This window comes from Simochromis diagramma, unplaced genomic scaffold (genome assembly GCF_900408965.1).
Source record: "Simochromis diagramma unplaced genomic scaffold, fSimDia1.1 OVJJ01000596.1, whole genome shotgun sequence".
Taxonomy (NCBI): Eukaryota; Metazoa; Chordata; class Actinopteri; order Cichliformes; family Cichlidae; genus Simochromis; species Simochromis diagramma.
The window spans coordinates 12584778-12612480 of NW_024387245.1; the positions used below are offsets into that span (position 1 = coordinate 12584778).

Genomic DNA, 27703 nt, shown 5'->3' on the forward strand with positions numbered 1-27703 from the left:
TATCTATGGGGGCGAGGCCTCTGGCCTCCCACAGAGTATAAAAAGGGTGAAAATGTGAGAGACAGCATCACTACCACCAGCTTTCAAAGAGCATCTGAAGCCCTGAGACAGCATCTGAAACCTTCACAGGTAACAAAATGTTTTTTTTTTCCTTAGATATTTTTATGTGACACCAAATTTAAAAAATAATAATAAAAACAAAAAGTTTTTTGTTACTTTGTTTGTTTGTTATTGTGTTTTTAACTGGATTCTGATTAAATGTTTGTTTCAGAAATGCATTTTTCTGTCCTGCTTATGCTGGGCATCTGCCTGGTGCCCGCTGAGCTTAAACCAGCAAGTAAGTCTTCACGCTGCTGTTTTGTCACTAATATTCATCCTCACCTGATATTTTTTCCCCCAGTCATGTCATAAAATTGTTAATTTTCTTTGTCTGCAGATGAATATCTTGGCAGTCCTTTTCTTCAGCGATCTTTTGAAGAAGCAAGGAAAATTGTGGATGATGCATACAAGTACTCCAGAGAAGAGTGAGTTAATCTCATAGGCTTTCTTTTAAAGTAACCCACATACCTACGCAGTAAAATGCTTTTCAACTGGTTTTTAAGCCAGTAGTAATGCCATAATTTATCAGTTCGGGGGAAAAAAAGAAGAAGAAGAAATGCACCTTTTACTCCAACTGTGTGACTTTTTTCCCTACAGGAGTCTGAGACGAGTCCGCAGGGATGTGGTGAGTCCTCACGATGCTCTTCGTCTCCTGAAGCAACCCCGAGGTGACACACGCTCTGCGGTGAGATCTGCAGACTACATGGCGCAAACCATCCGTCTTGTGCAGGAGAAAGTGCATCATGTGCACAAGCGCTCACTCAATGCAACAGGTTAGACATGCAACAGGCAACACACACAATCTTTGCGGCAACTTTTACTGGCTGGAGTTGAGAATCTTTAGTGTTTCATGATGCAAGACTCAATTCTCTCTTAATATAATTAACTATTAGACTTGTGAAGGTGACAAAGTTGCACTCACTTAACTGTTTCTGTCACATTTTCCAGATTTGCTCAAACCCGAAGATCTGCAAAAACTTGCTGAAATAACTGGATGTGCCGCTCGAGTCAAAGCTCCGCAGTGCGTCACAACACCGAACCTCATCAAGTACCGCACAATCACCAGCGTGTGCAACAACCTGTAAGAGCAACTTTCTACTTTAACCTCTGTAGCACTTCTTTTATGCATATGCAACAACGCACACCATTGTGCATTTCAAACATAAAATATAAAACCATTCTCATTTTCGACGAGAAAAATACTGCATTATTCATCATGTAGCCTATTTTAATTTTTTTGATTTCATGGATAATAATGTGTTGCTGGGGATAGGGGGTGGGTGGGTAATTTATGTCATAATTCCTAGAAAAAATGAAAAGATCTTGTGTGGAATTAGTTGGTTTTGAGACCAACTAGAGTCTAAATTCAAAGGAAATCCTTACGCAATACACCTAAAAATTTGAGACCTTCTATAGCAAAAGATGTGTACACTTCCCTTGGAGTTTCTCAAGTGGTGTTTCCAAACATGGGTGTTTCTTGTTTACTTTTAGAAAGAACCCACGCCTCGGTGCTTCCAACACCCCCTTCACCCGTTGGCTGCCTGCTGAGTATGACGACGGCATCTCCGAACCCAAAGGATGGAACAGGACCCGGAAATTCAACAACTTCTTGCTCCCACTGGTAGGACGCACACATATCAGACTTTAATTTTAAATTTAATGGATGTATTTACTAGTTTTTATACCAGAATTGTGCATTCTTATTTTCTTTACTCTCAGGTGCGACAGGTGTCCAACAACATCCTAAGCACAGGAGACGCAGGCATAAGCAATGATTCCGTGTACTCTCACATGGTGACCTTGTTTGGCCAGTGGAACGACCATGACCTTACCTTCACACCCTTCTCACCCAGCATCCGTTCCTTTAGCAACGGGGTGAACTGTGACGAGAGCTGTGAGCACACCGAGCCATGTATTCCCATCCCGGTTAGTGTCTGACGCACGAAACCAAACAGTAGCATGTTGTTTTCGGTATCCATGACCAGCAGTTTTTTCACCCATGTTTTCTTGTCTATGAACAGCTTCCTCCCGGCGACTCTCGCTTATCCTTCTCTCAGTGCATCCCTGCGTTCAGATCCGCCCCGGCTTGCGGCACAGGATACAGTGCCTTAAATTTTGGTGGTGAGACGAACAGGAGAGAGCAGGTCAACGCGCTGACAGCCTTCCTCGATCTCAGCCAGGTGTATGGCTCTGAAGATAAGCTCGCTCTAACTCTTCGCAATCTCACTGACGATGGCGGCCTGTTGCGAGTAAACACAGAGTTCAGAGACAACGGGCGTGAGCTGCTGCCCTTCCACAGTCTCCAGGTGCAAATGTGCGCTACTCGCAAAAGAGTCACCAACGATACAAACGCCAGGGAGATTCCTTGTTTCATTGCAGGTTAGTAATTTCTCAAGCAATCATTAAAGGAACTGCACTTAGTGGCACTTTGGTTTTATTTTTTAATGCCAGAAGTGGCTGCTCAGTTATTACTAATCCATTAAACTGCTCTAAATGTACAGTCTAAGCAGGAGATGAACAGTATTGATGTTTGTTTTCTTTCTGTTCATAAGGTGATGCCCGTGTGGATGAAAACATCGGTCTGACCTCCCTTCACACGTTGTTTTTGCGTGAGCATAACCGCCTTGCTCGTGCACTGAAGAGGATAAACCCCCACTGGGACAGCGAGACGCTCTACCAAGAGGCCCGCAAGATCATGGGTGCTTACACACAGGTAGCTAAACTTCAGAATCAGCTTTTATATTCGCCAACATTTGCTCATATTTACTCAAATTAAAGCTCTCCGTCTCTCTCAGTTGTTTGTGTTCAGAGACTATCTGCCACACATCGTTGGCACCAATGCAATGCGCAGACAGCTTGGCCGCTACCCCGGCTATAATCCCGCCGTTGACCCCAGCATCTCCAACGTCTTTGCAACCGCAGCTTACCGCTTCGCCCACTTAGCTGTTCAGCCAATTATGTTCCGCCTGGATACAAACTTCCGGGATCACCCTCAGTTCCCTAGTGTACCCTTGTTTAAAGCCTTCTTCACACCCTGGAGAATCGCTTTCGAGGGTGAGTTGCATGAAGAAAACTTGTGTTGAATTTTCTTTTTATCCTCTGTCTTAAACTGTCAGCCTAATCTTTTTCTCTTTTATTTCCAGGTGGAATTGACCCTCTGCTGCGTGGTTTGTTTGGCAGTCCCGCTAAACTAAACACCCAGGATCACATGATGGTGACCGCTCTGAGAGACAAGCTGTTCCAGTTTGTACAGCATATATCCTTGGACCTCGGTTCTCTCAACATGCAGCGGGCACGTGACCACGGCATCCCTGGTACAACCCTTATTCACTTTTAGGTTTTTCTTTCTAGCATTTCATCATCTCAGAATTGTTCTCATCTGTGCTAACTTTATGTATTTTTCTCCTTAAGGCTACAACGCCTGGCGGGGGTTCTGTGGTCTGTCTCAGCCCAAGAATCAAGAAGAGCTGGGTAGGGTGCTGAACAACAACAACCTGGCCCGCAAGCTGCTGGAGCTCTATGGAACCCCCGACAACATTGATGTTTGGCTCGGAGGCGTTGCAGAGCCATTTGCCGAGGGTGGTCGTGTCGGGCCTCTGTTTGCTTGCCTCATCGCAACCCAGTTTCAAAGGATTCGCCAGGGTGACAGGTCTGTATGGGTATGGATGCTTGCAAAACAGTGTTGGATGTGGAGTTTAGAGTTATGGCGTTTATAATTTATACATCATGTCTGAAAACAGAAAATCTGAAACTTTGCTAATGCATGTTTATTTATATTATTTTATTGACATCAGTATATTATTTAAGATATAGATTCTGTTGACACTAATCTCTTCCTTCCTCCACTTGGTGAAAAATTCTCAGGCTGTGGTACGAGAACCCAGGTGTCTTCACCCCACAGCAGAGAACAGCTCTGTCTCGTGTGACACTGTCCTCTATTATCTGTCAAAACACTGGGATTCAATCTGTCACCCGTGATGTCTTCAGTGTCACGTCAGCACGCAACCGGCTCACGGCATGCACAGCGGTGCCTCATCTGAATCTGGACGCTTGGCGGGAGAGACGCTGCGGCTTAGGTGAGACAGCACTAGAACAAACACTCAGCACCAAAATCACACTGATTTTTCACCCACGGTAGTTTAATGCAACTATTTTACATCTTCTGTCAAATTTTAAATAACAAATGTGGTGTTTGATCTTTCAGGCAACTGTTTTCCACTCAATGAAGCAGCCGTGAGTATTCATCACTAACTAATTGCTAGTCACAATATAAAAGCACAACACCTATTTACATATCTTGTGGCTCAGATGGGAAGGTCATTTAATCCCTTCTTCCACTGAACTGCATGTCAAAGTGTGCTTAGGCAAGATACTGAAGTCCACATTCACACTGAGTGTGCACCTAAGCACACTTTTGGCTTTATCTCCACACACTCACACCCCGATCCGTCCATGCAGTGTCCATACTGTGTCAGTGAGGTTAAAGGTCCTTAGGTAAAGAAAAAAGCCCTTGTATGATTGAATGAATGAGGCTTGAGAAAGCATTTTTAGTGCTCAAATTGAGTAGAAAGTGTAATGAAAGTATCTATTTGCTTCACATCTTGCTAAAGCTGGTACACAAAAACTTAAAAACCATTTATTGTTTACTAATTTGTGAATTTTTTAATTAAAATTTGGAAATTTCTTTTTATATAGGTTCTGAACGGGGTGCAAAGTCAGGACCTGCAGGGCAATGAGGTCATCGAAGACCTGGAGGCCAATGAGGTCACAGACGACCTGCGACTCAATGGGGTCACAGACGACGTGCAAGGCAATGAGGTATATATCTCCCTTTATCTTACTGTGCTGCTGTCAGATCATCATTTTCCATCCAATTAACAATACTAAATGTTTTCTAAATAGCTCAAAATATTGAAATAATATAAAATCTAATATCCTACAGACCCAAGACAAAACAGCTGTTTATTTTAGCAGACATGAAGTTAGAAATTTGTTCCCATTTCTAACCTAAGTGCTTAGTTTTGACCTTGAGGGTGAAAATGTCTCCCAAATAATGTGAGAGGTGGAATTGTGAAAAATTAAAAGTCTGCAATATTTAATGTGTTTACAATATTCTGAAGTGATTTACATTTTTGTTTTTCTTTAGTTCCAGTAGAGCTACAATGGCCCCAGAGACCCACCTTGACCTCCATCATTCTTGCCTGAATGAGTACATCTATATCCAGAGAGAATCATTTGTTCCCATTAGCTCATGTACAACAAACAAACCCACTGGAGTGCATAGACAGCCCTTTCTACATGCATTATCCCTGGTGTCTATGGGTTTAGCTTCATCAGTGCAGAAAGTGTAGGCCAAGCTGCTGCTGTACATTTTGAAGGTCTATCAGGGTGTTCAGCGTTGGTCATTGAGAGACATGGCACTTAACTAAAAAGTCTGCTCTTCACTGTCTGACACACTGAACTTCACACTGTCTGTCTGTCTTTGGATTTGTTATCATTACTCTGCACTTTGCTTTACGTTAATCAGGTCATAAATATTGAGCATTATTGTGGAGGACATACTGCTTTTTTTCTGTATGGCTAGGTTAGGGCACATTGTACAACTACATTTTATATTATTGTGAGAGATTAACATATTATTTGAATTTTAGCAATCAGCTGTAAGAGTGTGAAATGTGATTTCAGCAGATATGTTCAACTCTGTTACAGTATGCAGTTTATCGTACCAAAATTAATATTTTATCAGATTTGATGATGGGATTTACTAGTGCTATTACGAAGATTTTATGCACAGATGAGATGTAAGCATACCTTGAAAATGTTATATATTTTGCTTTATCTGCTTTTCATGGACTTGTCTACCTTATGTTGCATTTTGCATTCAATAAAAAAAAAAAAAGAGCTGCAATAAACAGTGTGCTCTTTGTTTCTCCAACTGTTGGCTCCAGCAACAGCTTAATTATTTATTGTGTGAAGTATAAATTCTCGAGACAGTTTACTTAATTATTATTCCTCCGGGTTTCACACGATGTTTTTTCCTCAATGTTTTAAATCAACTCAGCATGTTTACTGCTCACAAGTAAAGATGAAGTATTACAGTAACAGAAAATCTTAACGCAAACTATTAAACCGGAGCCAAATAAATAAAGTCAAGCCAGGATACCTGCCTACTGGAGCTGGTTCTTTGTGGATATACACAACTTAATTCAGCAATTCGGCATATATTTCACATTAGAAAAATCACACCACTAAACAAAAATGTCACAAAAAGCATATTGATAATTTTTTCCCTCCACCTGGCATAGCGGAGTTGGCTCGGTTTGTCCCCAGTATACCTTTATTGTTTTCTGACCACTACTGACCATTACTCATGCTCAGGACCCATGTCAGATTGACTACTTTTTTTTTCAAATATTTATCTATTGCTGCGTTGTCTCACAGCATGAATATTATGTAATTTCTTCTTCGTTTTCTTGTTTTACTGGCGGTTGGCAACCCATTTAATTAGAGCAGGTAGTTGCACTGCCCTCTAGTGGAAGAGATGCAATTGTTCTGTCCGTTACTCAGGCCGGTCATTTAGAGCGGGGGTCCCCAATCCCAGTCCACGAGAGCCGGTGTCCTTGCAGGTTTTAGATGTGTCCTTGAGCCATCACAGCTGATTTAAATGGATAAATAACCGTCTTGAAGTTCTCCAGAGGCTTGGTAATGAACTAATCATGTGATTCAGGTGTGTTGACCCAGGGTGAGATCTAAAACCTGCAGGGACACGGCCCTCGTGGGGACTCCTGATTTAGAGTACTAATCAGGTAAACGGACTGATTCTTATATAGCGCTTTTCTACTCTCCAGATTACTCAAAGCGCTGTATACAACATGCCACATTCACCCAATCCCTGACTCTGAGTGCTGTCTAACCACATTTACACACGTTCATACTTCAATGGATGCATCAGAGAGCAACTTGATGTTAGGATCTTGCCCAAGCATACTTGGCATGCAGACTGGAGGAGCCAGGGATCGAACCTCCAACCTTCCGATCAATAGCTGATCAGCTCTATCTCCTGAGCTACAGCCACCGAGGTGAAAGCAGTCTTCCACTTCTCACAGCACACCTATGTGCCGTGGCACAGTGGTTGGGAAACACTGCTTTAGCTAGCAACACACTGTGCTAAAAGTGTGCTAAAAAAACAAACAAAAAACAGCCCACTTTAACGTCTGACTATGGCAGACAGTTTTGCCTCTTTTATTATTTTTATGCAACATCCCCTGGTGAGGAATAAACGAACAGGACTGCCTTTCCTGTGTTACTGTTTAGGCTCAAATCGTTATGATGCTTGAAGGCCAGCAATGGCGAGGAATAACAACTCCCCTCCCCTCAAATGTGTTAAAGTAATGAGCCTGTTTTGAAAATGTAAGGAGCAGAAAGTACAGAGTTGTTTAAAAATGCAGAGAGTAAAAGTAAAAAGTTGTCAGAAAAATAAATACCCAGGTTTTCTACTTAAGTACGGTCACAAAATATTTGTACTTCGTTACTTCTCACCTCTGCAGATTGTAATAAAAAAAGTGTAGTCAAGTTTAATTTCAGCAATCTAATTGATGTGATTGTGCTTTTACTGTTTGTGACCTGTAGGTGGAGCCATCCTTCTTTCTAAACAAAATCATCACCTTAAGTGACATTCAGACTTTCAAAGCACGAATCTATATGTATCTGTACCTGCCGATTTATAGAAATGGCCAAATTGATAAGACACCTCTCATTTATTTTTGTTGTTGTTTCATAGGAGCCAGATTGTATTGGAAAGTGGTCTTGAGCAATAGTTGTTCAGACTTTTTGAAGTTCTTCCAAAGTTTTTTTTATTGTTTTGCTTCTTTTTTACTGCTTTTTTACTCATTTTCAGTCCAGTCCACATACTTGGTCTTTTTCAGAGGAATATGCTTTTTGTTTGTTATGTCAATTAATACTGACCTATGAATCGTTTAAACATAAAAAGGCCACTAACTCGAGGGATAAATCAATATTTTGTCTACACATAGCAAAGAACTAATTTTAATTTGTATCTTTAGAAAATTTTCTTTAGACACAGATCATTTGTTCCCATTTCTATAGCTGAATCTAATAACACAGTTTTGATTCCCAAAGAGCAATTAGCTGAAAACTTGACATATCTCGATATGGTGTAGAGCAGCGGTCTCCAACCTTTTTTGCGCCATGGACCGGTTTATGTCCGACAATATTTTCACGGACCGGCCTTTAAGGTGTCACGGATAAATACAACAAAATAAAACTAGTACCGGTACCGAAAAAAAGAAGATTTATTCATAACACACGTGAAAAGACCCAGGAAAACCGAGTTAACAATAAAAACAATAACAAAATAACGCTGAAAACCGATAAAAACCCTGAAAACCACACATTTCACACCTGAGCCTCAACTCTCGTGGCCCGGTACCAAACGACTCACGGACCGGTACTGGTCCGAGGCCCGGGGGTTGGGGACCGCCGGTGTAGAGTGTGTCCTTAAAAATTTAAGGAAAGCAGACAAGTGGAGGACAAAAAAAGAAGTAGCAGTCCTAAAAACATTGTCTACAACAGGTGAATAGTATCTAAAACTAATGTCCATAAGAAATCCACAGAAAAATCTGACACAGGACCTGAGAAATGTATCTGGCTCGTCAATTGATCCATCTACTGTTCACTTATGCTTCATCACAAAAGGTCTCGGTGGAAAGATGTCTGTCAAGAAGCCATGGTTAAGGAGGGGAGAAAAGGCTGAGGTATCCCACATTACACAAGAACTGGACTGAAAGTCAGTGGAAACAGTCTTATAGAGGGATGAATCCAAACTTACAATTTCTTTCCAATATTGTTGTCAGTATGTATGGAGGCAGTTGGGAGAGAGGTACAACAGTGAGTGTGAGTGGAGGCTCTGTAATGGTTTGGAGCAACATTTCAGCAAGGGGTGTTTGGGCATCTGATTGTTAACAGCTTCATTTTCAGCCTGACAAGAATCCCAAACACACTATGGATGCAATAAAAGCATGCCTGGATAGAAACACACACAGTGGAACTATGCTATGAGTCATGGACTGGCCTCCCCAGAGTCCAGACCTCAACAATATTGTAGCAGAGTGGGATCATATTTGACAGAGAACAGAACGAAAGGCAGCCAACATACAAAGAAGAACTTTGATTTTCCTTTAAGAAGCCTGGCGAACTATTCCTGAAAGACTACTTTAAGAAATTTTAAGAAAGCTACCTAAGAGAGTTCAGACTGTGCTGAAGAATAGAGGTGGTCACACCAAATACTGACCTTCAAACTCACTAGAATTGTACAGATTCTGTTTGGGTTTTTAACTTAATTCTCAAAAACCACTCTTTTAGGTGGTTTGCACTAGTTTGTGCAAACCAAACCCCTTTATGAAAGTCAAAGCAAATCCGCGGCATAGCAAGTGATCTCCTGCTGGTTGCTTATGTTGCCAGGTGAAAAGCTTAAACTTAAGTATGAATGAGAAAAATAACGTGTTTGTTTATTTGCTGATTTATTGATTTGGTTTTGTCATTGTAAAGGTATCACAGAAGTCTAACCTGTCATCATGAGCTGGATGTGATGGAAATGACAGACGGGCTAACACTTACTTGGTAAGACTTACACCTGTGTTTAGCTTACTGCATGTTTTCCAGCCCACCTGGGCGGCATGTGTTCTCACTGCGGGAGGAAAATGGAGTATACAGAGGAAAGAGGGGTGAACGTGGGAAGAAACATGCAAACCTGTACAGGGACGAGGGACCAAGATTTACACTCACAACTTTCTGACTTGTGGCACCATGTTCAAAGTTCAGCAGTGCATTTATTCCTGATTTTCTGATACTTTATTGCTCAGGAAACCCTCAAACTTCAGCCAAATTAAGCAAAGACGTCCATTAAATGAACTTAGCCTTCTCTTTCTTGATAAATGACATGTAAACAGTACGAAGGTGGATGAATAGTGGTTTACTAGACTATGATTACAAAGTGGAAGCTTTCTCCACAGACAGTTATCTCACCCCCACTGTGGCTGCACCCAGCTTTACTTTACTGCTTTTCATCTGATGCCTTGGCATCCTCCTCACAACCCAACTTTACTGTTCTGGTTCACTTTCACTGCTCCCATAGTTTTCAGTTAAAGGGTCTAAAAACCAACCATATCCCATCTGCTCAGTACCAAACAGTGTGGTTAGCAATTACCTTCCGGAAATAGTGAACTATTAGCAGCTAATGAGAGAGTTGTTTTCTTTGGGTGTTAGTTGACAAAAAAAAGGCAAAGCAAAATTTACAAAAAAATAGCTAAATCACATTATTTCAATAGCAAAGTCTCCACCTTTGCCCAAGTCCCAGTTAAAGTCAGATCAGGGATGTTGATAAAAGTGCAGTTTCAGTGTATTCGCCAAACGATAACTTGCAGGATTATAGAAAACAGCTGTTTCTTGTTGTGTGATTGAACAAACAGATCCCTTCAGAAATAAAATAAAAGCAGATACTGGGAGTGAGAAATATAAATCAGCACGAGTCACTGCATAATGTAAAGTTTGCTTGGTTCTGTCTTGATAAAGCACTCCTCCTCCTCCTCCTCCCGGTTACAAAAGTGTATGTGCAGATTGCCACGTAGTCCACCAGACTGTGTGTGTTTGTGTGTGTGTAGTGCAAGCCCCAGCTTGGGTGCTCCAACAGTAATGGAAACCCACCATTTATGAGAGAGGAGAAAATATTTGAATTGTCTGTTTCTGTCATAGAGGTCTGAGCTGAGCTTTATTCGATGAGGGAGGAGGGGAAGCCTGAGTGTAAATCTGAGAGTGTACAAATCTGTGATCAGGAGAAGCAAACTGTTGTGGGACTGAAGGTTGGAATCCTGGAAGCAGAAGAGAGGAAGTAGGCTTTAATTTAATGTGTGTGTGTGTGTGTGTGTGTGTGTGTGTGTGTGTGTGTGTGTGTGTGTGTGTGTGTGTGTGTGTGTGTGTGTGTGTGTGTGTGTGTGTGGTCCTCTTTCACTGCGATGAGATCATCAGGATGTCATGAAACTGAATCCAGGAGACATTTAAGAAAGTTATATTCATTATAAAGCTGAACCTGGATTTTAAACATGTTTTAAGGACTTATTTAAGTCCCAAAGTACCTCTGTGGGGATTACATCATACTAGTAGCTTCTTATAAAAAAGAATCAGACATAAGTACAGATGTTGAGTCAATGATGGCACTGAAAACTGGTGCTGATTTTTGATAAATTTAGCATTATGAAAGTGTCTTTTTTGTGTTTTACACAGTGGTGTTATTATGCAGGAGTCTGTCCCCTCCTCCATATTCTGCATCCCAGACGTGGATTTTTTGTCAAATTCTTTTAGCTCAAATGAGTGCCCAAAAAGTCAGGAACCGGGGTGAATTCCAGCGACGTGGACAAAAGAACTGGGTTAATTCCTTGCAGATGTGTCTCCAAGCTGTGTGAGCGAACGCTGCGCTGCCCTCGAAGGAGGGAGAGAGAAGAAATTTCAATGAAATATGAACGAAATACATCAGTGACCTAGTACAGCTGGTTCTGGCTGTCTCTCCGGTGTTCCAAGGAAGGGAGGAGGAGGCAACCCGGGAACACGTGTACAAAGTTTTCACTCTTTGGAATAACTGTTGTTATGCAGAATGTATGTTAGTCATCCTAAAAGCAACAGCACAATCATGTCTTGGCTAAAAGGCGGGCTTTAATAACAGATTTATTCTGGAAAAGATCCCAAATAGTTCAAATTCAAATGGTTAGACGGCATCTAGAAGACAAACTGAAGACAGAAAACAGTTGAGCAACAGCAGTGGATTATATTGCTGTTGCAGCTTTTTCATAAGAGTTTGCTTTTCTATCATTTAAGGCCATCGTTTTTTATCCTGATTATTGTGAAGCCAGGTTCCATGTATCAACTGGATAAATTAGACTTTGGGACCTTCTTCTGTATCCACGTGTACCTTTAGATCAACAGATTCACTACAAGGTCAATATACTTTTTCAAGCTCTTGTAACTGGCTCTGACTCACAGTTTGCACAAGCTTAAACCTCCCTCCAACAGCGAGATGATGTGTGTCTGTCATTATCCAAGAACAATACAGCTGGCTTAACTGTAATTTACAGTATGATTCAATCAATTTACTCTACCATTAAATCGAGCCCATTTTTAGCCTATAAAGTATTTTTAGCATCCATTTTTCTCTTTACTTATTTTATTTGACATTTAATTCAGAAATTTTTGTCAAATTTGTTTTTGTCAAAAATGACCCCACGGGTTGTTTTTCTTCAAAATCTTTAAAATGCAAAGTTGTAATATATTCATATTCCAGGTATTCCTCATAAAATATGTTTGTAACATGAGGCCATTTGCATTTTTATTTATTTTTTCAGTAATTTTAAAAAAATGCTGTTTTTGTATCACTACCCCACTCTTCCACAAGTGGGGTCAAAAATGACCCCAAGCAGTTCCTATGGAATCTTCTATGAAACTTTCATTCTTAGTAACTCTGACTGACCCACTTACACTTCTGATGGATCAAGAATTAATTTTTACACAGTAACATACATAATTTATAGTCAGGGCTGCACATAAGTGGTCCGCAGGTGTGCATTCGCTGTCAAAATAAAAGTATTCCTGGAAATTCAGAGAATACGCGCTTCTTTTGCGGTGGAGGAACACCTAAGTAATTGCTTACGGAGCTTGCTTATTCGACATATTTAAGAGTTCTGAACAAATGTCTGTCCTCCTCCAGAACATCTAATGTACGCAAACGAGCGTTCCAAATTCTTATCTGGTATGTGTCTTTTATTTTGACAGCAAATGCGCACCTGCAGACCATTTATGTGTAGCCCTGTTTATAGTTTTCTGTGCATTTCAAACATTGTTCTTTCTTTTTTTAAATATTTAACATGGCTGCTATGAGGCCAGCTAGGATCCCTGTGGACCTACAAATGATCCAGGACGGATGGGATGAAGAGCCCATCGGAGGCATTGACTCAGAATCTGACATCTCAGATATAGAGGACCCAGACTATTGTCCCCTCCCCCCACTGAACAAGGCCAGTCAGATACAGAGGAGTCCTCTGATGAGTCCTCTGAAGAGGAAATGGATATTGAGTCTAACAGAATGAGCCCTTCTTACTACTCTAGCCACAATATTCTGAATTAGTCGGCCAGGGCTTGCACCTGAGTTTAGTACTGTCTCCCCAATAGATGCATGGAAGATGTTCATGTCTGATAATATAATAGAAGAGGTGCTCACATGCACAAACATGGAGGCGTGAAGAGTCGCCACAGACAGGGGAAAAGAGTGGAAAAATGTAATCAAACATAAGCTCCTGGCCTTCATTTGATTGACCATTCTTGCAGGAAGTGAGAAGAACTGGGATGTACCAGTTGGTGTGTTTTTTGGGAGTCCTCTGCATAACCCATTGTACAAGGCCACTATGTCAATTCAAAGATTTAAAGATATTCACAGTTTCTTGCACTTTGATGACAAGAGGACCAGAGCCTACCGACTGAAAACAAACCACATGGCAGCTTTCCGCTACATATGGGGCCTGTTCCTGGTCAACTGCAGGCAGAAATTCATGCTCAGTGATTGTGTTACAGTGGATGAACAACTTGTGCCTATCAGAGGGAAGACCCAGCTTCTGCACTATATGCAGAGCAAGCATACAAAAGTGATGCAAGTGATACAAAAACTGCAATTTCTTAAAATTAATGAAAAAATAAATAAAAATGCAAAGGGCCTCATGTCACAAACATGTTTTATGAGGAATACCTCAAATATGAGAATGTTACAACTCTTTGTTTTAAATATTTTGAAGAATAACAACCAAGTTGATAGCAAAATGTATTGTTTCTATTTGGGGTCATTTTTGACCCCACTCATGGAAGAGTGTAGGTATTGGTAGGTTGTGCATCCAAGGGCTAACACTCTTGAAATGTTAGGTCAAATATTCATAACTTAATATAGGGAAGAACAAGATGGCTAGCAACGGGGCTGGTTAATGGTAGTTTAGATCAGCCATGGACCGTTATATAGTTTGGTTATAATTTGGCTTTATTTCGTATTTAGTCACACGTCTAATCTTCATTTACTGTGTTTTTTTTTAATTTACTTGTGTTTATTTAATCTTCTCTAAAGCCTGTTTTGATTTGGTTTTTAAAATAAAACTGATGGTGCTAAGTTAACTTCTCATATATATCGTTTAAAAAAAGAAGGGAAAAAAAAAAAAAGAGCCTCCCCGTCGGGGAATCGAACCCCGGTCTCCCGCGTGACAGGCGGGGATACTAACCACTATACTAACGAGGATTAGCTGTTAAGCTAGCAGCTGCATTGCAATGCTATGTGTGTCAACGAGGAGTTGTTTCCTTCCCAAGCGGCGCTTTTTGCTGTGAAAAGAATGTGACCACGGTTCGAATCCTTTCTACGTGTCTTCATTTTCATAAAGAATCTGAGTTCGAATCATTACCACTGTATTATGATTCTGGTTATTACGTTGCTAACTATGGCTGACTAAATTCACCAAGCCATCGGAGGCACATGTGCAAACTGCTATCAAGAAACTGGAAAGCTGCAACTTCTCCAGAAGAACGAGTCCTACTAAAATGTTTTTTATGTGAGCTAGATGATTTATAACCAGCATAAAAATGTAAAAAAGTGTGTAGCTTGACATCAATGTTTTTAATAAATCCAAACAGTGTGCAACATGGATGCACCGAAACCGCAATATTATTGTTGTAAATCACATACGCATTTATTTGTATTAATTCGAGTGCAATGCTTAAAAGAGTACCTACATAGTATTTTTTCATCTTTTTAAATGTGTTAATTTGATTTAAAAAGCAGCTTTGTGATATAGTGACACCTTGGTGCAGTGCAATACATTATAACGACTAGATAAGTTAAATAACGTCCTGTAAATACTCGTTAATATTACTAAAAATGCAAACAGTAGTCTACAGTCCCACAACCCAACACAACCCTCTAATCCTAATGAGGACACATATGCAATATTTCTTTTAGAATTTAGGTATGTAAACAAGCAAAGATGGAAACCAGCACAAATAAGCTTTACCGTTATTACTACAGTGTTTCACCTGAAAAGGTAGAAACGGCGGCTGTAAGCTTAACTGTTCATCACTGCCTTTGTTACCTTTTTAAGTTCAGGGCCTGGCTGCAGGGCTGGGGTCCACACTCTGCTTCATCATCACTCTGGGTTCTCTGCTAGCTTAGCGTTAGCTGACATGCTGTCTGCGCAGATGGTTGCAAAGAGTTGACGCTGTGTTAGCAGTTTAATGCAGTAGTTTCTCTCCTGGACGCAGTTTTCAGTTTATTAACGTCCTCTTGTCTTTTGTGCAATAAAAATAAAAGTAAAGTGCATGTCTCCACTCTTGAAGACCGCCACCATTTGCCCTCCTCCTGCGCACGCACTAACATCAGTTAATTGTAGCAAGTGAACAGGAAGATATATGTTAGATGTTTATATCGTTCTGTCCACCTGGGATGCAGACAACTGAAGAACCTTTGTAACCCAAGTAATGACATAATTGTAGCTATAATGTGATTGCTGAATTTAGTACAGTCCCTGACTGAGTTATTGAAAAATGTAATGTAATTACAGTAATGTGTTACTTTGTAAAGTGTTATAACCAAATCTGGTTACAAACCTTGGTACAGAAAACTGCTAGAGTTTCCTTTTGAGTTAGTGTGATGGACAGGGTAACAGCTGAGGTCAGGCAGGAGGCTCCGTGGACTATGATGTTCACAGACGATATCGTGATCTTTAGTGAAAATAGGGACCAGGTGGTAACGAGCCTGGAGAAGTTGGGGTGTTCTCAGGAGAGAAGAGGAATAAAAGTCAGTACAACAAGACAGAATACATGTGTGTGAATGAGAGGGAAGCAGATGGAAAAGTGAAGCTGCAAGGAGTAGATGTAGTGAAGGCAGGCGAGTTCAAATACCAGTGGTAATCCAAAGCAACAGACAAAGTACAAGAGAGGTAAATAAGAGAGTGCAGGCAGGGTGGAGACAAGTGTTGAAAAGGGTGAGTGAAAGGGAAGGTTTACAAGGTGGCAGTGAGACCTGCTGTGATGTATGGTTTGGAGATGGTGGCAGTGACATAAAAACAGGAGGCCGAGCTGAAGGTGTGAACATTTCCATTCAGAATGGACAAGATCAGATGCCCAGCTCGGTTCGAGCAGACAAAGTCAGAGAGATGGCCTGTACATGTGCAGAGGATAGTGGAGATATTGGAAATGGTAAATGGCCTGTATTTGTATAGCGCTTTACTAGTCCCTAAGGACCCTAAAGCACTTTACACATCCAGTCATCCACCCATTCACACACTGGTGATGGTAAGCTACATTGTAGCCACAGCCACCCTGGAGCGCAGTGACAGAGGCGAGGCTGCCGGACACTGGCGCTACCGGGCCCTCTGACCACCACCAGTAGGCAAACGGTGAAGTGTCTTGCCCAAGGACACAACGACCGAGACTGTCGGAGCCGGGGCTCAAACCAGCAACCTTCCGATTACAAGGCGAACTCCCAACTCTTGAGCCACGATCGCCCCTTAACGGTGAATATGGAGGTGCCAAGAAGAAGGAAAAGAGGGAGACCACAGCAAAGATTCATTGATGTAGTGAGGGAGGACAATGCAGAGAGTTGGTGTGACAGAGGAGCATGGTAGTAACATGGAGAGATGGAGGCTGATGACCCTCTCCGGGTCTCTTAAAGGGAGCAGCTGAAAGAAGAAGAAGAAAATGTGTCACTGCTCAAAAGGTCCTAATGAGATGGGTTGTGACGTTTAAAAACAACCTGATGTTGTCATCCAAAAAGTGATTGGAAAATTGGAAATTTCACAGCCTTAAATTGGGCAGAGGAAAAGTGTGTATAAGGGCTTTTTTTGTTACTTTTATGGTGAATATGTAAAACACCCTGTAAAGGTTGAAGATTTTCATAGTGCTTAACTCCTCCAACAAGTAACACAAGTCATTTGGGGATGAAAAAAGAAAGAGAAAACAAGAAATTTAAATTACCCCCATCATCATCATCATCATCATCATCATCATCATCATCATCAATGACACAACCTTGAGGGAAACCCAGAACCCCCAAAATAACAACCATAAGCTGCTCCAGTGTTGGTGCTCACTTTCAAACTGTGTGTGAACTGAAATAAAGGTTAAATGTTCTAAATAGTGTTATTACCATTTTTTGTGACACTAATGACCGGCACTTAACTCCACAGCTGAAGGTAACTCCCAGGCACAGATTTCAGTTTCAGCAACATTTTTTTTTTTTTGCCTAATTTTCAGACACAGATTTAAAACCCATCAAGAACTAGAACTAAATCAAAGAAAATAAGTACAGGTGTAGAATTTTCCTGTCAGGTAACTTTTTCAGGTACTGTTTAGAAAAATAAAATGCAGTATTGTTTGGAGTCATCTGCTAGCAATAAGACACCAAATGATCTGTGATACAGAAAATTTGTTTTTATTTTTTCCCGTATTCATTAAACAGCCGTGTGTCACATGAGGTCTAATTCTTTTTTTAATGCTCTTTTTTTCCCTTTTTCCTCACAACTTGACTAAAATGAATCAAGATGTGTTGTGCAACTACTTTGCTTGCTTGTGAACTTTGTGTTTTTAAAGATATATTGCATTCGTACATGTTGGAAGCATATATAATCGAATACAATCCAGATTCTTTCCCTTTAAGTCGGTTGTTCTCATAAAACTTTGCGATTTGAGAAGCTGTAAAATCCTTGTGACCGTTTACTGTGGTTTAGCAGCAGGCTTCCTGCGGTCAATTGTGTAGATGCTAGAAAAAACTTCCTAGTTTGCGAGAGAGAAAAAGAAAGAACCGTGGATTAAGTTTCTCAACATATGCATTATACATCTGGTGTCACCACCAGGGCAGTGATTTGACTAGACTGCAGCAAATGACTTGGATTTATCAGCAGAAGAACAGAGTTTAGCAGTCAGCCGCCAGACACAGTCAAGCAGATATCAAGTATCACTAGAGGTTCCTCGGGACAGACTAATTGTGAGTTTTGCAAAAAAAAATTTGCATGTGATGTGTGTTTCACGTTTTCAGCAAAGCTCCAGTGCAGCTAGGGTTGAGGTTGGAGGGTGGATATGTGGCAGATGGTTTCCCAGAAAGTGTTGCATGGCCATCAAAGAGTCATGTTTAGGTTTGAAATTCTCCTATGAAAGAAAAATAATGGATGAGTGAATAAAGTTTGGCACAGGGTGTTGCAGGGTGTATGTTTGGGAGTTCATCAAACAGTCAGGACAAAAGTTTATCATGACTTTTTATAAATCTGGCTGGAAAAAGAAAGGAATGGAGACAGTATAGAGACATTTCAAAGAAATGGGACATATTATTCATCATGACTAAAACGAAATGGATTCACAAAAAAAGCTTTCGTCTGCTGCTGTGTCTGTGTGATGCACAGACGTACGTGTTTCCTCTTTGTGCTGAAGAAAAAAGGTTTTACTGCTGTTAAATTTGCCAGACTGAGCAGTTATCAAACACTCTTGGCTGGGCACGATAGCACTTCCAGTTGTTATATGAGCAGCAGCACTAGATTGTGCAACAGAACCAGCAACTCTAAATGCTGAACTCCTCCTCCTCGTCATCATCATCGCCGTCGTCTCACAGAGCGCATCTGCTGCAGAGCGTTATGAGTTTACACGGATACACTGAAACTTAGCTTTTCCTCACTGCTCACGGAGTATCCTTCAGACATAAATGAAGGATAACTGAGTCAAAGACAACCTCGTTATAACAGTCGCTTTGTCACCGTCGGTTTCCTTTAACCGTGTGCACAATGGGATTGCGCGTGTTTGGCACACCGCTTTACGCATACTTCTGGGTCTATTTATTTGTTTTCACCCTGCAGGCTGCTCAGTCTCAAAGGAATCCGGGAACACAGCAAGGGAATGACCAAAGAGGGGCCCTCCGGCAGACGCTACAGTGGTCACACAACGGCAAGATATTTAGCATTCTAAGCCAAGGGTCTGAGTATCAGCCGGCCAGACGCAGGGGCGCAACGCAGGAGCAAGTGCAGGAGCGACCTGTCACAATCATCCGGGATGCGGACACCCAGAGACAACCGGTGGCCCAGCAGCAGCCTCCCCGGCCGGCCTCCAACCCGCAGGGCCAGCGCAGCCTCCCGCTGCCGATCCAGAGGCTCGTGAGAGGCCAGGAACACCGCCAGCATCACCAAGCGCGTCCCGGTGAGCGCACAGGGACGCAGAGGAGCCGGGGAGTAAATGATACCCAAGAGCAGGTCGATGTCAGGAGAGAAGACATGATGGTGGGAGACGATCCATACGATCCCTACAAGTCCATTGACACCGATAATCCATATTACAATTACTATGACGTTTACGAGAGACCGAGGGAGAGAGCGAGACCCGGATATGGCACAAGGTATCATCAGTACGGTAAGAATGTGAAAAGTGCCCTTAAGACATTTAAATTAGCAGAAAGATAGTTGTTAAACACAGAGTGGAGCAGGGAACTATATGAATAGCTACTATATCAAAATATTAACATTAAAACATAAGATGGAAGCATGTTTCATATCAAAAACAGTCATTCAAGTAACCAGTTTGTCAATTAGTGCCTCTTTTGCCTCTAAATTTCAGCATTTTTTGCTTTTTATGTGTGAAAAATTTCCTACTTGTTGATCTGTTTTTATTGCATTATAATGGAGATTATGTGTCATCATTATGTGGTGTATTGTAGGTCTCCCTGATCTGGTTCCTGACCCATACTACATCCAAGCCTCGGCCTACGTCCAGAGAGTCCCGATGTACAACCTGAGATGTGCGGCTGAAGAAAATTGTTTGTCAAGGTAGACTGCTGTCAGGACTGGTCCACGAGGAGAAAAAAAAAAGTGAAAGAAAAAAGCGCACCCGCTTTTGAGTGTGATTCAGAGAGTTCTCAGCCATAACAACCACTTTAAAGTGTTTGCGGGTGAAAGCTGCCCAGTGGGAGCATGAGATGAGGTAAAATTAACCAAATCCTGCCGCTGATGGTGCAGAGGGGGTGGTGTGGAGGATTTCTGTAAAAGTTTAATCATAGCCTCCTCTGGGAGAGAAAGCCTGAATGGTAAACACATTATTGAAAACTAACCCAAACAACCACTTTGCCTTTTAAAAAAAAATTTCCACCCACCATTTACACATGAACTGGCTCAACTCAGAAGAGGGTATGTAGCAGGGAAAACAAATCTTAGTGACATCACTGTGTCCACCTATAATAGTGTTTTTGGGGGGGGTTAAAATCTTTTTATCTTTGTATCCTGTCTACAGTTCCGCCTATAGAGCACGAGACTACGATAGCCGCATGCTGCTGAGGTTTCCTCAGAAAGTCAAGAACCAGGGCACCGCAGACTTCCTCCCCAACAGGCCACGTTACTCCTGGGAGTGGCACAGCTGTCACCAGTGAGTATAATGTCATGCCAGTGCTGTCCACCTCATCATCATTCAGACAAAGAGTCTCTGTGACATGTCGTTGCATTAAACTGACACCCCAAACTGACTTTATGTGCTCCTTTTTGTCTCCATGAGACAATTGTTAAGGTGTCTGCACTGCAGTTTTTCCAGGTATATGAGGTTTCCATAAACCCAAAGAACCAAAAAAAAGAAAAAGACACACATGTATAGAAAAGCTTGAGAGCTTGAGATGATTGTTTCTCCAGATACTGCGGGGGGGATGAAAAGTGGTTTGATCCAGAAAATATTCAAATATTAATGAAATTCTCAGAAAAAAATGGGTGTTCGGATGCATTTACAGTACATCTCAGCTTGACTCTGCATGCTAAAATATCTCTGCAGCTGAAATATCGAACATACTGAGTGTATTAATATATAAATACATGAACTTAGGAGGGACTTTTAAAAAGACATTTAAATGAACAAAAACCAGCTCTAAACTCAGTCTGGGAATTCTGCCCTGAGTGTGAAGTGAGAAGCTTTGGAAAGTCACGTCTCAGTCCATCCATCATTCCATCGACACTTCTTCTTCTACTTCCAGGCTGATGTTTATCAAGACTATGATTTAAAGAACAGGGGCGGTGTTTGGACATTAAAAGTGTTTTTCAGGAGATGCTACCAGAATTACTGGTTGTCTGTTGCAGTCTGCAGTTGTGGTATGGCACCCCCTGTTGAACCACAGCTGTGTTACTTTTGGCTGTTTTTATATTTTTGCAGAGATTTGATATCTGGAACAACGTCTCAACACAAGTTTTAGCTGTATCTTTAGGCATTTGAAGAGGAAATCTTCTGTTTTTTCAAGCTCAACATTAAGACACAAAGAGCCTGTCTTTTCAATCTAAATCTAAAGTAGCCTAATTAAACATTTCATTCATTTACATCTGCAAAGTCATTAAAGCTGTATGACGAGGATATTATGCCCAAAAGAAAACCTGCTAGTATTTTTGTCCCATGTTTGAACTTACAGAAATGTGACTGGTGTTTCCAGAAAAACTACCTCAGTCCATAGTTATGCTGTGAAGCAAGCGGTCCTCTGAGCGACTCCCCAAGATGGAGCACTTTTGACAGAGAGCCAGGAAACCATTTATGTAGACTCTATAGATATTTTTCCGTGTTTTGAAAGTCAGCTGATGTTAAAAACCAGATTGCTTTTGTTTCATTGAACGAACTCTTTCTTCCTGATACTGGAGGTGAACCAGATGCTTATTCCTATAACCGTCTACATGACGAATAAAATATAGTTTTAGTCACTGTGACTTGAAGCCTTTTGATCCAAATGTATTTGACATATTAGTCTGTGTTTATTGGCTCATGAATGAAAACCTTTGAAAACTTCACACTGATGCGAAGTTCACTGAGTTTAATGACTTGTTTCTTCAGTTGCTGTCACTGTGCTGCTGATCCACAGGCACTACCACAGCATGGATGAGTTCAGCCACTACGATCTGCTGGATACCACCACTCAGCGGTCAGTGGCAGAGGGCCACAAGGCCAGCTTCTGCTTGGAGGACACTTCCTGTGACTATGGATACTACAGGCGATATGCCTGCACCTCACATACTCAGGTCTCAGAGATAAGTGCTGTAAATGTAACTGTAAAGGTTGTACCTTACTTTGAAAAGGGTCACATGACAAGATTGCGCATACGTGAAAGGTGTTATACGTGGTGATACATCCACAGAGGAAGGAGAAAGGTGACCATCAGCACATTTAAGCACTTCAGAGTCTTTCAGGTTCATAAACTACATGTAAAATATGTACTAGCTACCATGACAACCAACATTACGATTTAAGAAGCCTCATTCTGAAGCCTTAGTTTGAGCGTATTGGGTGTTGCCTTCTTAGTTTTCTGAAAACTGTGTGATGAGTGAGGGGAAGCTACTTTCATGTGCAGTGGTTTACATGTTCGCCTAACATGTAAAAAATCCCCTATTTGAGACCATTAATAGACACAAATCGCTTAGGGGTTGCATGAGAAAGTGCATCTGATGTAAAAATTTGCCAGATCGCTGATGCGCTGCCATCTGCTGTGGCAACATCTTTTAGAGAAGTGTGTAACTGTGTGTGTGTATCTGAAACTAGCGGCTGAGTCTGTAAACTCCTCACTGAGTTCACTCAGGATACAAACGCACATATCAGCTGTTTAGCTGTCTTCTGTAAAGAGATCGTTCTGTAGACAGAGAAGTCGTCGGCTGCCGCCTTTTAAAGATGAATCCAGGTTAAGCTGCTCAGAAAGCGTTGGTTAGCATTTAGTAGAAACACAGCTCAAACGTTCATGCTTTATCTGCCAGATGTACAGCTGTTTCCTAACAAGTTCACTGTGTAAACAACTTGTTTTGGCTGCTTCTTTTTGCCACAGTGTACTAAATTTATCCAGTTAGCTCCTGTTAGAACAAAGTTGGAAAAAGTTTGAATTTTGCAACTAGCTGCTGCTTTACAAGCTCACTTACTATATATCTCTGTAGAAACCATAGTTTTTATTTTTGACTTGAATTTCATGGATTACTTTTTTGGTGGGAGCTTCATTTTTATAGGAAATCACACTAACAATAGATCTGTTATACTCAAGTATCCCAGTACAGCACAATTCAGTTTGAAAAGGTTTTTTTGTAAGTCCTTGGCAGATTGCATTTATAAGAGACATATACAGGGAGTGCAGAATTATTAGGCAAATGAGTATTTTGTCCACTTCATCCTCTTCATGCATGTTGTCTTACTCCAAGCTGTATAGGCTCGAAAGCCTACTACCAATTAAGCATATTAGGTGATGTGCATCTCTGTAATGAGAAGGGGTGTGGTCTAATGACATCAACACCCTATATCAGGTGTGCATAATTATTAGGCAACATCCTTTCCTTTGGCAAAATGGGTCAAAAGAAGGACTTGACAGGCTCAGAAAAGTCAAAAAAAGTGAGATATCTTGCAGAGGGATGCAGCAGTCTCAAAATTGCGAAGCTTCTGAAGCGTGATCATCGAACAATCAAGCGTTTCATTCAAAATAGTCAACAGGGTCGCAAGAAGCGTGTGGAAAAACCAAGGCGCAAAATAACTGCCCATGAACTGAGAAAAGTCAAGCGTGCAGCTGCCAAGATGCCACTTGCCACCAGTTTGGCCATATTTCAGAGCTGCAACATCACTGGAGTGCCCAAAAGCACAAGCTGTGCAATACTCAGAGACATGGCCAAGGTAAGAAAGGCTGAAAGACGACCACCACTGAACAAGACACACAAGTTGAAACGTCAAGACTGGGCCAAGAAATATCTCAAGACTGGTTTTTCTAAGGTTTTATGGACTGATGAAATGAGAGTGAGTCTTGATGGGCCAGATGGATGGGCCCGTGGCTGGATTGGTAAAGGGCAGAGAGCTCCAGTCCGACTCAGACGCCAGCAAGGTGGAGGTGGAGTACTGGTTTGGGCTGGTATCATCAAAGATGAGCTTGTGGGGCCTTTTCGGGTTGAGGATGGAGTCAAGCTCAACTCCCAGTCCTACTGCCAGTTTCTGGAAGACACCTTCTTCAAGCAGTGGTACAGGAAGAAGTCTGCATCCTTCAAGAAAAACATGATTTTCATGCAGGACAATGCTCCATCACACGCGTCCAAGTACTCCACAGCGTGGCTGGCAAGAAAGGGTATAAAAGAAGAAGAACTAATGACATGGCCACCTTGTTCACCTGATCTGAACCCCATTGAGAACCTGTGGTCCATCATCAAATGTGAGATTTACAAGGAGGGAAAACAGTACACCTCTCTGAACAGTGTCTGGGAGGCTGTGGTTGCTGCTGCACGCAATGTTGATGGTGAACAGATCAAAACACTGACAGGATCCATGGATGGCAGGCTTTTGAGTGTCCTTGCAAAGAAAGGTGGCTATATTGGTCGCTGATTTGTTTTTGTTTTGTTTTTGAATGTCAGAAATGTATATTTGTGAATGTGGAGATGTTATATTGGTGTTACTGGTAAAAATAAATAATTGAAATGGGTATATATTTGTTTTTTGTTAAGTTGCCTAATAATTATGCACAGTAATAGTCACCTGCACACACAGATATCCCCCTAAAATAGCTAAAACTAAAAACAAACTAAAAACTACTTCCAAAAACATTCAGCTTTGATATTAATGAGTTTTTTGGGTTCATTGAGAACATGGTTGTTGTTCAATAATAAAATTATTCCTCAAAAATACAACTTGCCTAATAATTCTGCACTCCCTGTATGTGAGCTCCCAGACTTCAGTACCTCTGATTCATTTAGATTCTGAAGAATCTGACGTATGATTTGGTTTCTTAAGTGTCTAAAAAGGAGAGTTGGGCTTCATAAACAAGCTCTGCTGTTTTCCCGGGGCTCCTGCGTTTGAGAGAACAGCTTTAGAATTTCCTTTCTGCATGAGCCAGTTCTTATGGTGATTTAATGATTTCCTGTCTCTCCTGATGATTCACCTGCATGACCGTCTGTGGTCAGTTTTTCAGCACGTTGACTAATTTTCCATCAGGTTTTTTTTTCGTAATTTTAACTTGTATTTTGGTCTCTCTTCTTGTTGACATTGGATCCAAAATCACCTCCAGGATTAAACCAAAAACATTCTTTTTATATAATGACGGGGAAAAACAGGTTGAAATCAAATACTGTTTTGTTTTTTTGCATGTAAAAGTTTGCTTATACTTTGTTTTATATGGATGCTGTCCAACGCGCAGGGCCTGAGCCCGGGATGTTATGATACCTACAACGCAGACATCGACTGCCAGTGGATTGACATCACAGATGTGAAACCTGGCAACTATGTCCTGAAGGTTTGTTAGAAATACCACGACTTCCTCCCAAAGCACCTTTAAAAGAGTTTCATTTATCAATATTTCTTCTTTTACTAACAGATCTTTAACCATATTGTCCACAGATCAGTGTAAATCCTTACTACCAGGTTCCAGAATCGGACTACAGCAACAATATTGTGCGCTGTGATGTTCGCTACACGGGCAACTATGCCTACGTGTCAGGTTGTCACATGTCAACGTAAGTACGATGTCTGAAGTGACACTTTTAGTCCTAATATTTCTCACTGTCTCCATCGGTAAATTTGTTTTTATTCAGATTTTCACACAGAAACTATTTACGTGTTCACTTTTTTAGATATTAAAGAACGACAGTCATCCACAGCGGCTCAGCGGACACACTGTGTAAATGACAAAGAAGAGGACTGCACATGAAGGCATATAAAGCAACATAGATAAAAGAAAAAAACAGGGTTTTTTGTTTTCTTAAGACATGCATTCACTTTAAAATGTAATCACTCCCAGTTTAGGAAAGAACAAGTAGGAATCATCTGATTATTATAGCAGCAGATAAAGTTGGATTTTTCTTTGCTTGTGTGGGAAAAGAAATCTTTGTTTTTTCTCCTTAATGAAAATCATATAACCTCAGCTTTGTTTTTTTGCTTTTTTTTTTTGGAGGGGGGGTATTTTTCATAGCTCATTTCTGTTGGATTGTACTGTATGCTTGCCTTTTACTGCCACTTGTTAGAAGAAATAAAATCCAGAAAAACATGAGCCTAAAAGAGAAAAATCGCAGCATAAATCATGTATATCACAATGTTATATTGAACCCAGTTGTTTAAAGGAAAATATATTTATATGCAACAGATGAAACTGTCTTTACGCAAGAGCTTTTGTTGAAACTTACTTGAATAAAACTGTAATATTGTATCGAAGTTTTAGGCTGATTATTGTGATCGTGGTGACTTTGTTTCCAACATGTATGTATATGTTATTGTCTTTGATTAAGCCACTGATTCTTTTTTTAAAACTGGATAAAATTTCTGAAAATAGCAAAGAAAAAGCTGATTGTTTTAATGTGTCACGCTAATATAAAGCAGAGAAAAGCAGCACAGAACCACTGCAGCAAAACAGAGACTCTCATTTCCTCACATTTAGTCCCTCTTATTGAAAATTACTGGAAAGATAGATTTCTATTACCTTCCTAGAGTGGTGAGCACCCATCAAATACACTCTTGACTGTTTGTAACACAGGCTTTGCATAATAAATTTGTAATGTCAATCTGCAATATCACTACTGAAAACCCCGTGATGTCATCAAAGTTGTTTCCTGAGTTGGCAAATTTCCTTCAGTGCGAGGGAAACTTTCCACATGCTACACATCACGTATAACTGGTATCAGTGCCTGATGTCAGTGAAGTCACTCTTTACACAATGGTATATACATTTCTACGAGCATATATGTTTTCATGAGTTTCATGCACTTGCTGTAACGTTTCCTGGGTGACTCTGTTGTCAACACCATAACTAAAGGCTGGTTTAAAAGTACATATTCAATAACACACAATGAAATACGTCTTCATAGATGTTTGAACTGGTTAAAAGTATTGTGTGTTTCACTGATAATATCACTCAGTATTATTTATTACTAGTTCATTGAGGTTTGCAGGCATTCCTTTATACTCAGCTCTCTTAAGGTCCCACCACAGCACTGATTCACTCATTCAAACGACACATTGATTCTTTTCTTTTTCAGCAATTCTGTTGTAGATTTGCTGCTGTGCTTGTGATCGTTGTCATGCTGCATGATCCAATTTCAGCCATACTTTAACTGTCAGAGAAATTGCTTCACATTGAACCTTTGGTATAGAGCGGAGTTCATGGTCGACTCAATGTCTGCAAGGTTCCCAGGTCCTGCGGCTGTAAAACAAGCTAAAATCATCACCCCTCTACCACGCTTCAGTTTGTATGAGGTATTATGTGCTGATATGCTGTGTTTTTTTTCCTCCTGCATGGCATTGTGCATTATTGCCAAACATCTACACTTTGGTGTCATCTGTCCAAAGGACATTGTTCCCGAAGTCCCAAGGTTCAGGTGCAACTTTGCAAGGTTTAGCCATGATGCCAACCCTTCAAACAAGCCATACTTGTTCAATCTTTTTCTAATTGTAATATTGTGAGCTTTAACACTTAACATCCTAACTGAGGCTTGTAAAGTAGAGTTGTGTTTTTGCTGTTCTTCCAAGCATTTCAAAGTCTCGAAAAGGATGAGGTTGGAGCTGGAAAAGAGGAAGACCACAGAAA

At 41.0% G+C, this 27703-nt stretch overlaps 2 protein-coding genes and 1 non-coding gene across 4 annotated transcripts; 2 read left to right on the forward strand and 1 right to left on the reverse strand.

Annotated features, from left to right (window-relative positions):
- mpx (myeloid-specific peroxidase) lies at positions 1-5353 on the forward strand. Its single transcript, XM_039999958.1, has 16 exons — positions 1-129; positions 272-337; positions 437-524; positions 697-872; positions 1048-1180; positions 1591-1720; positions 1819-2025; positions 2121-2478; positions 2652-2812; positions 2895-3153; positions 3243-3413; positions 3511-3748; positions 3964-4175; positions 4304-4332; positions 4795-4917; positions 5246-5353. Exons 2-16 carry the CDS (start codon positions 274-276, stop codon positions 5252-5254), a joined length of 2358 nt encoding a protein of 785 aa, XP_039855892.1. The 5' UTR covers positions 1-129; positions 272-273; the 3' UTR covers positions 5255-5353.
- Positions 5354-5476: 123 nt separating this feature from the next.
- On the forward strand, positions 5477-26329 carry loxa (lysyl oxidase a). Of its 2 annotated transcripts, XM_039999961.1 has the most exons (8): positions 5477-6024; positions 19203-19578; positions 19883-19991; positions 20452-20583; positions 22043-22199; positions 25325-25420; positions 25525-25640; positions 25758-26329. In XM_039999961.1, exons 1-8 carry the CDS (start codon positions 5965-5967, stop codon positions 25762-25764), a joined length of 1053 nt encoding a protein of 350 aa, XP_039855895.1. In that variant the 5' UTR covers positions 5477-5964; the 3' UTR covers positions 25765-26329. The 2 variants fall into 2 exon arrangements, with proteins under 2 accessions (XP_039855895.1, XP_039855894.1); XM_039999960.1 differs by lacking the exon at positions 5477-6024 and having other exon boundaries at positions 18692-19578.
- trnad-guc lies at positions 14366-14437 on the reverse strand. The gene has a single exon. It is a non-coding gene; the product is annotated as a tRNA-Asp (tRNA).
- Positions 26330-27703: the final 1374 nt, after the last annotated feature.

Excerpts from the sequence above, each read along its gene's own strand:
- mpx (XM_039999958.1), top strand. The coding sequence starts at position 274 with ATGCATTTTTCTGTCCTGCTTATGCTGGGCATCTGCCTGGTGCCCGCT. Across the intron at positions 2,813-2,894 it reads TCATGGGTGCTTACACACAG|TTGTTTGTGTTCAGAGACTA; the intron begins GTAGCTAAACTT and ends CGTCTCTCTCAG. Across the intron at positions 3,414-3,510 it reads ACGTGACCACGGCATCCCTG|GCTACAACGCCTGGCGGGGG; the intron begins GTACAACCCTTA and ends TTTCTCCTTAAG.
- loxa (XM_039999960.1), top strand. The coding sequence starts at position 18,960 with ATGGGATTGCGCGTGTTTGGCACACCGCTTTACGCATACTTCTGGGTC. Across the intron at positions 19,992-20,451 it reads GAAGAAAATTGTTTGTCAAG|TTCCGCCTATAGAGCACGAG; the intron begins GTAGACTGCTGT and ends TCCTGTCTACAG. Across the intron at positions 25,421-25,524 it reads CTGGCAACTATGTCCTGAAG|ATCAGTGTAAATCCTTACTA; the intron begins GTTTGTTAGAAA and ends TATTGTCCACAG.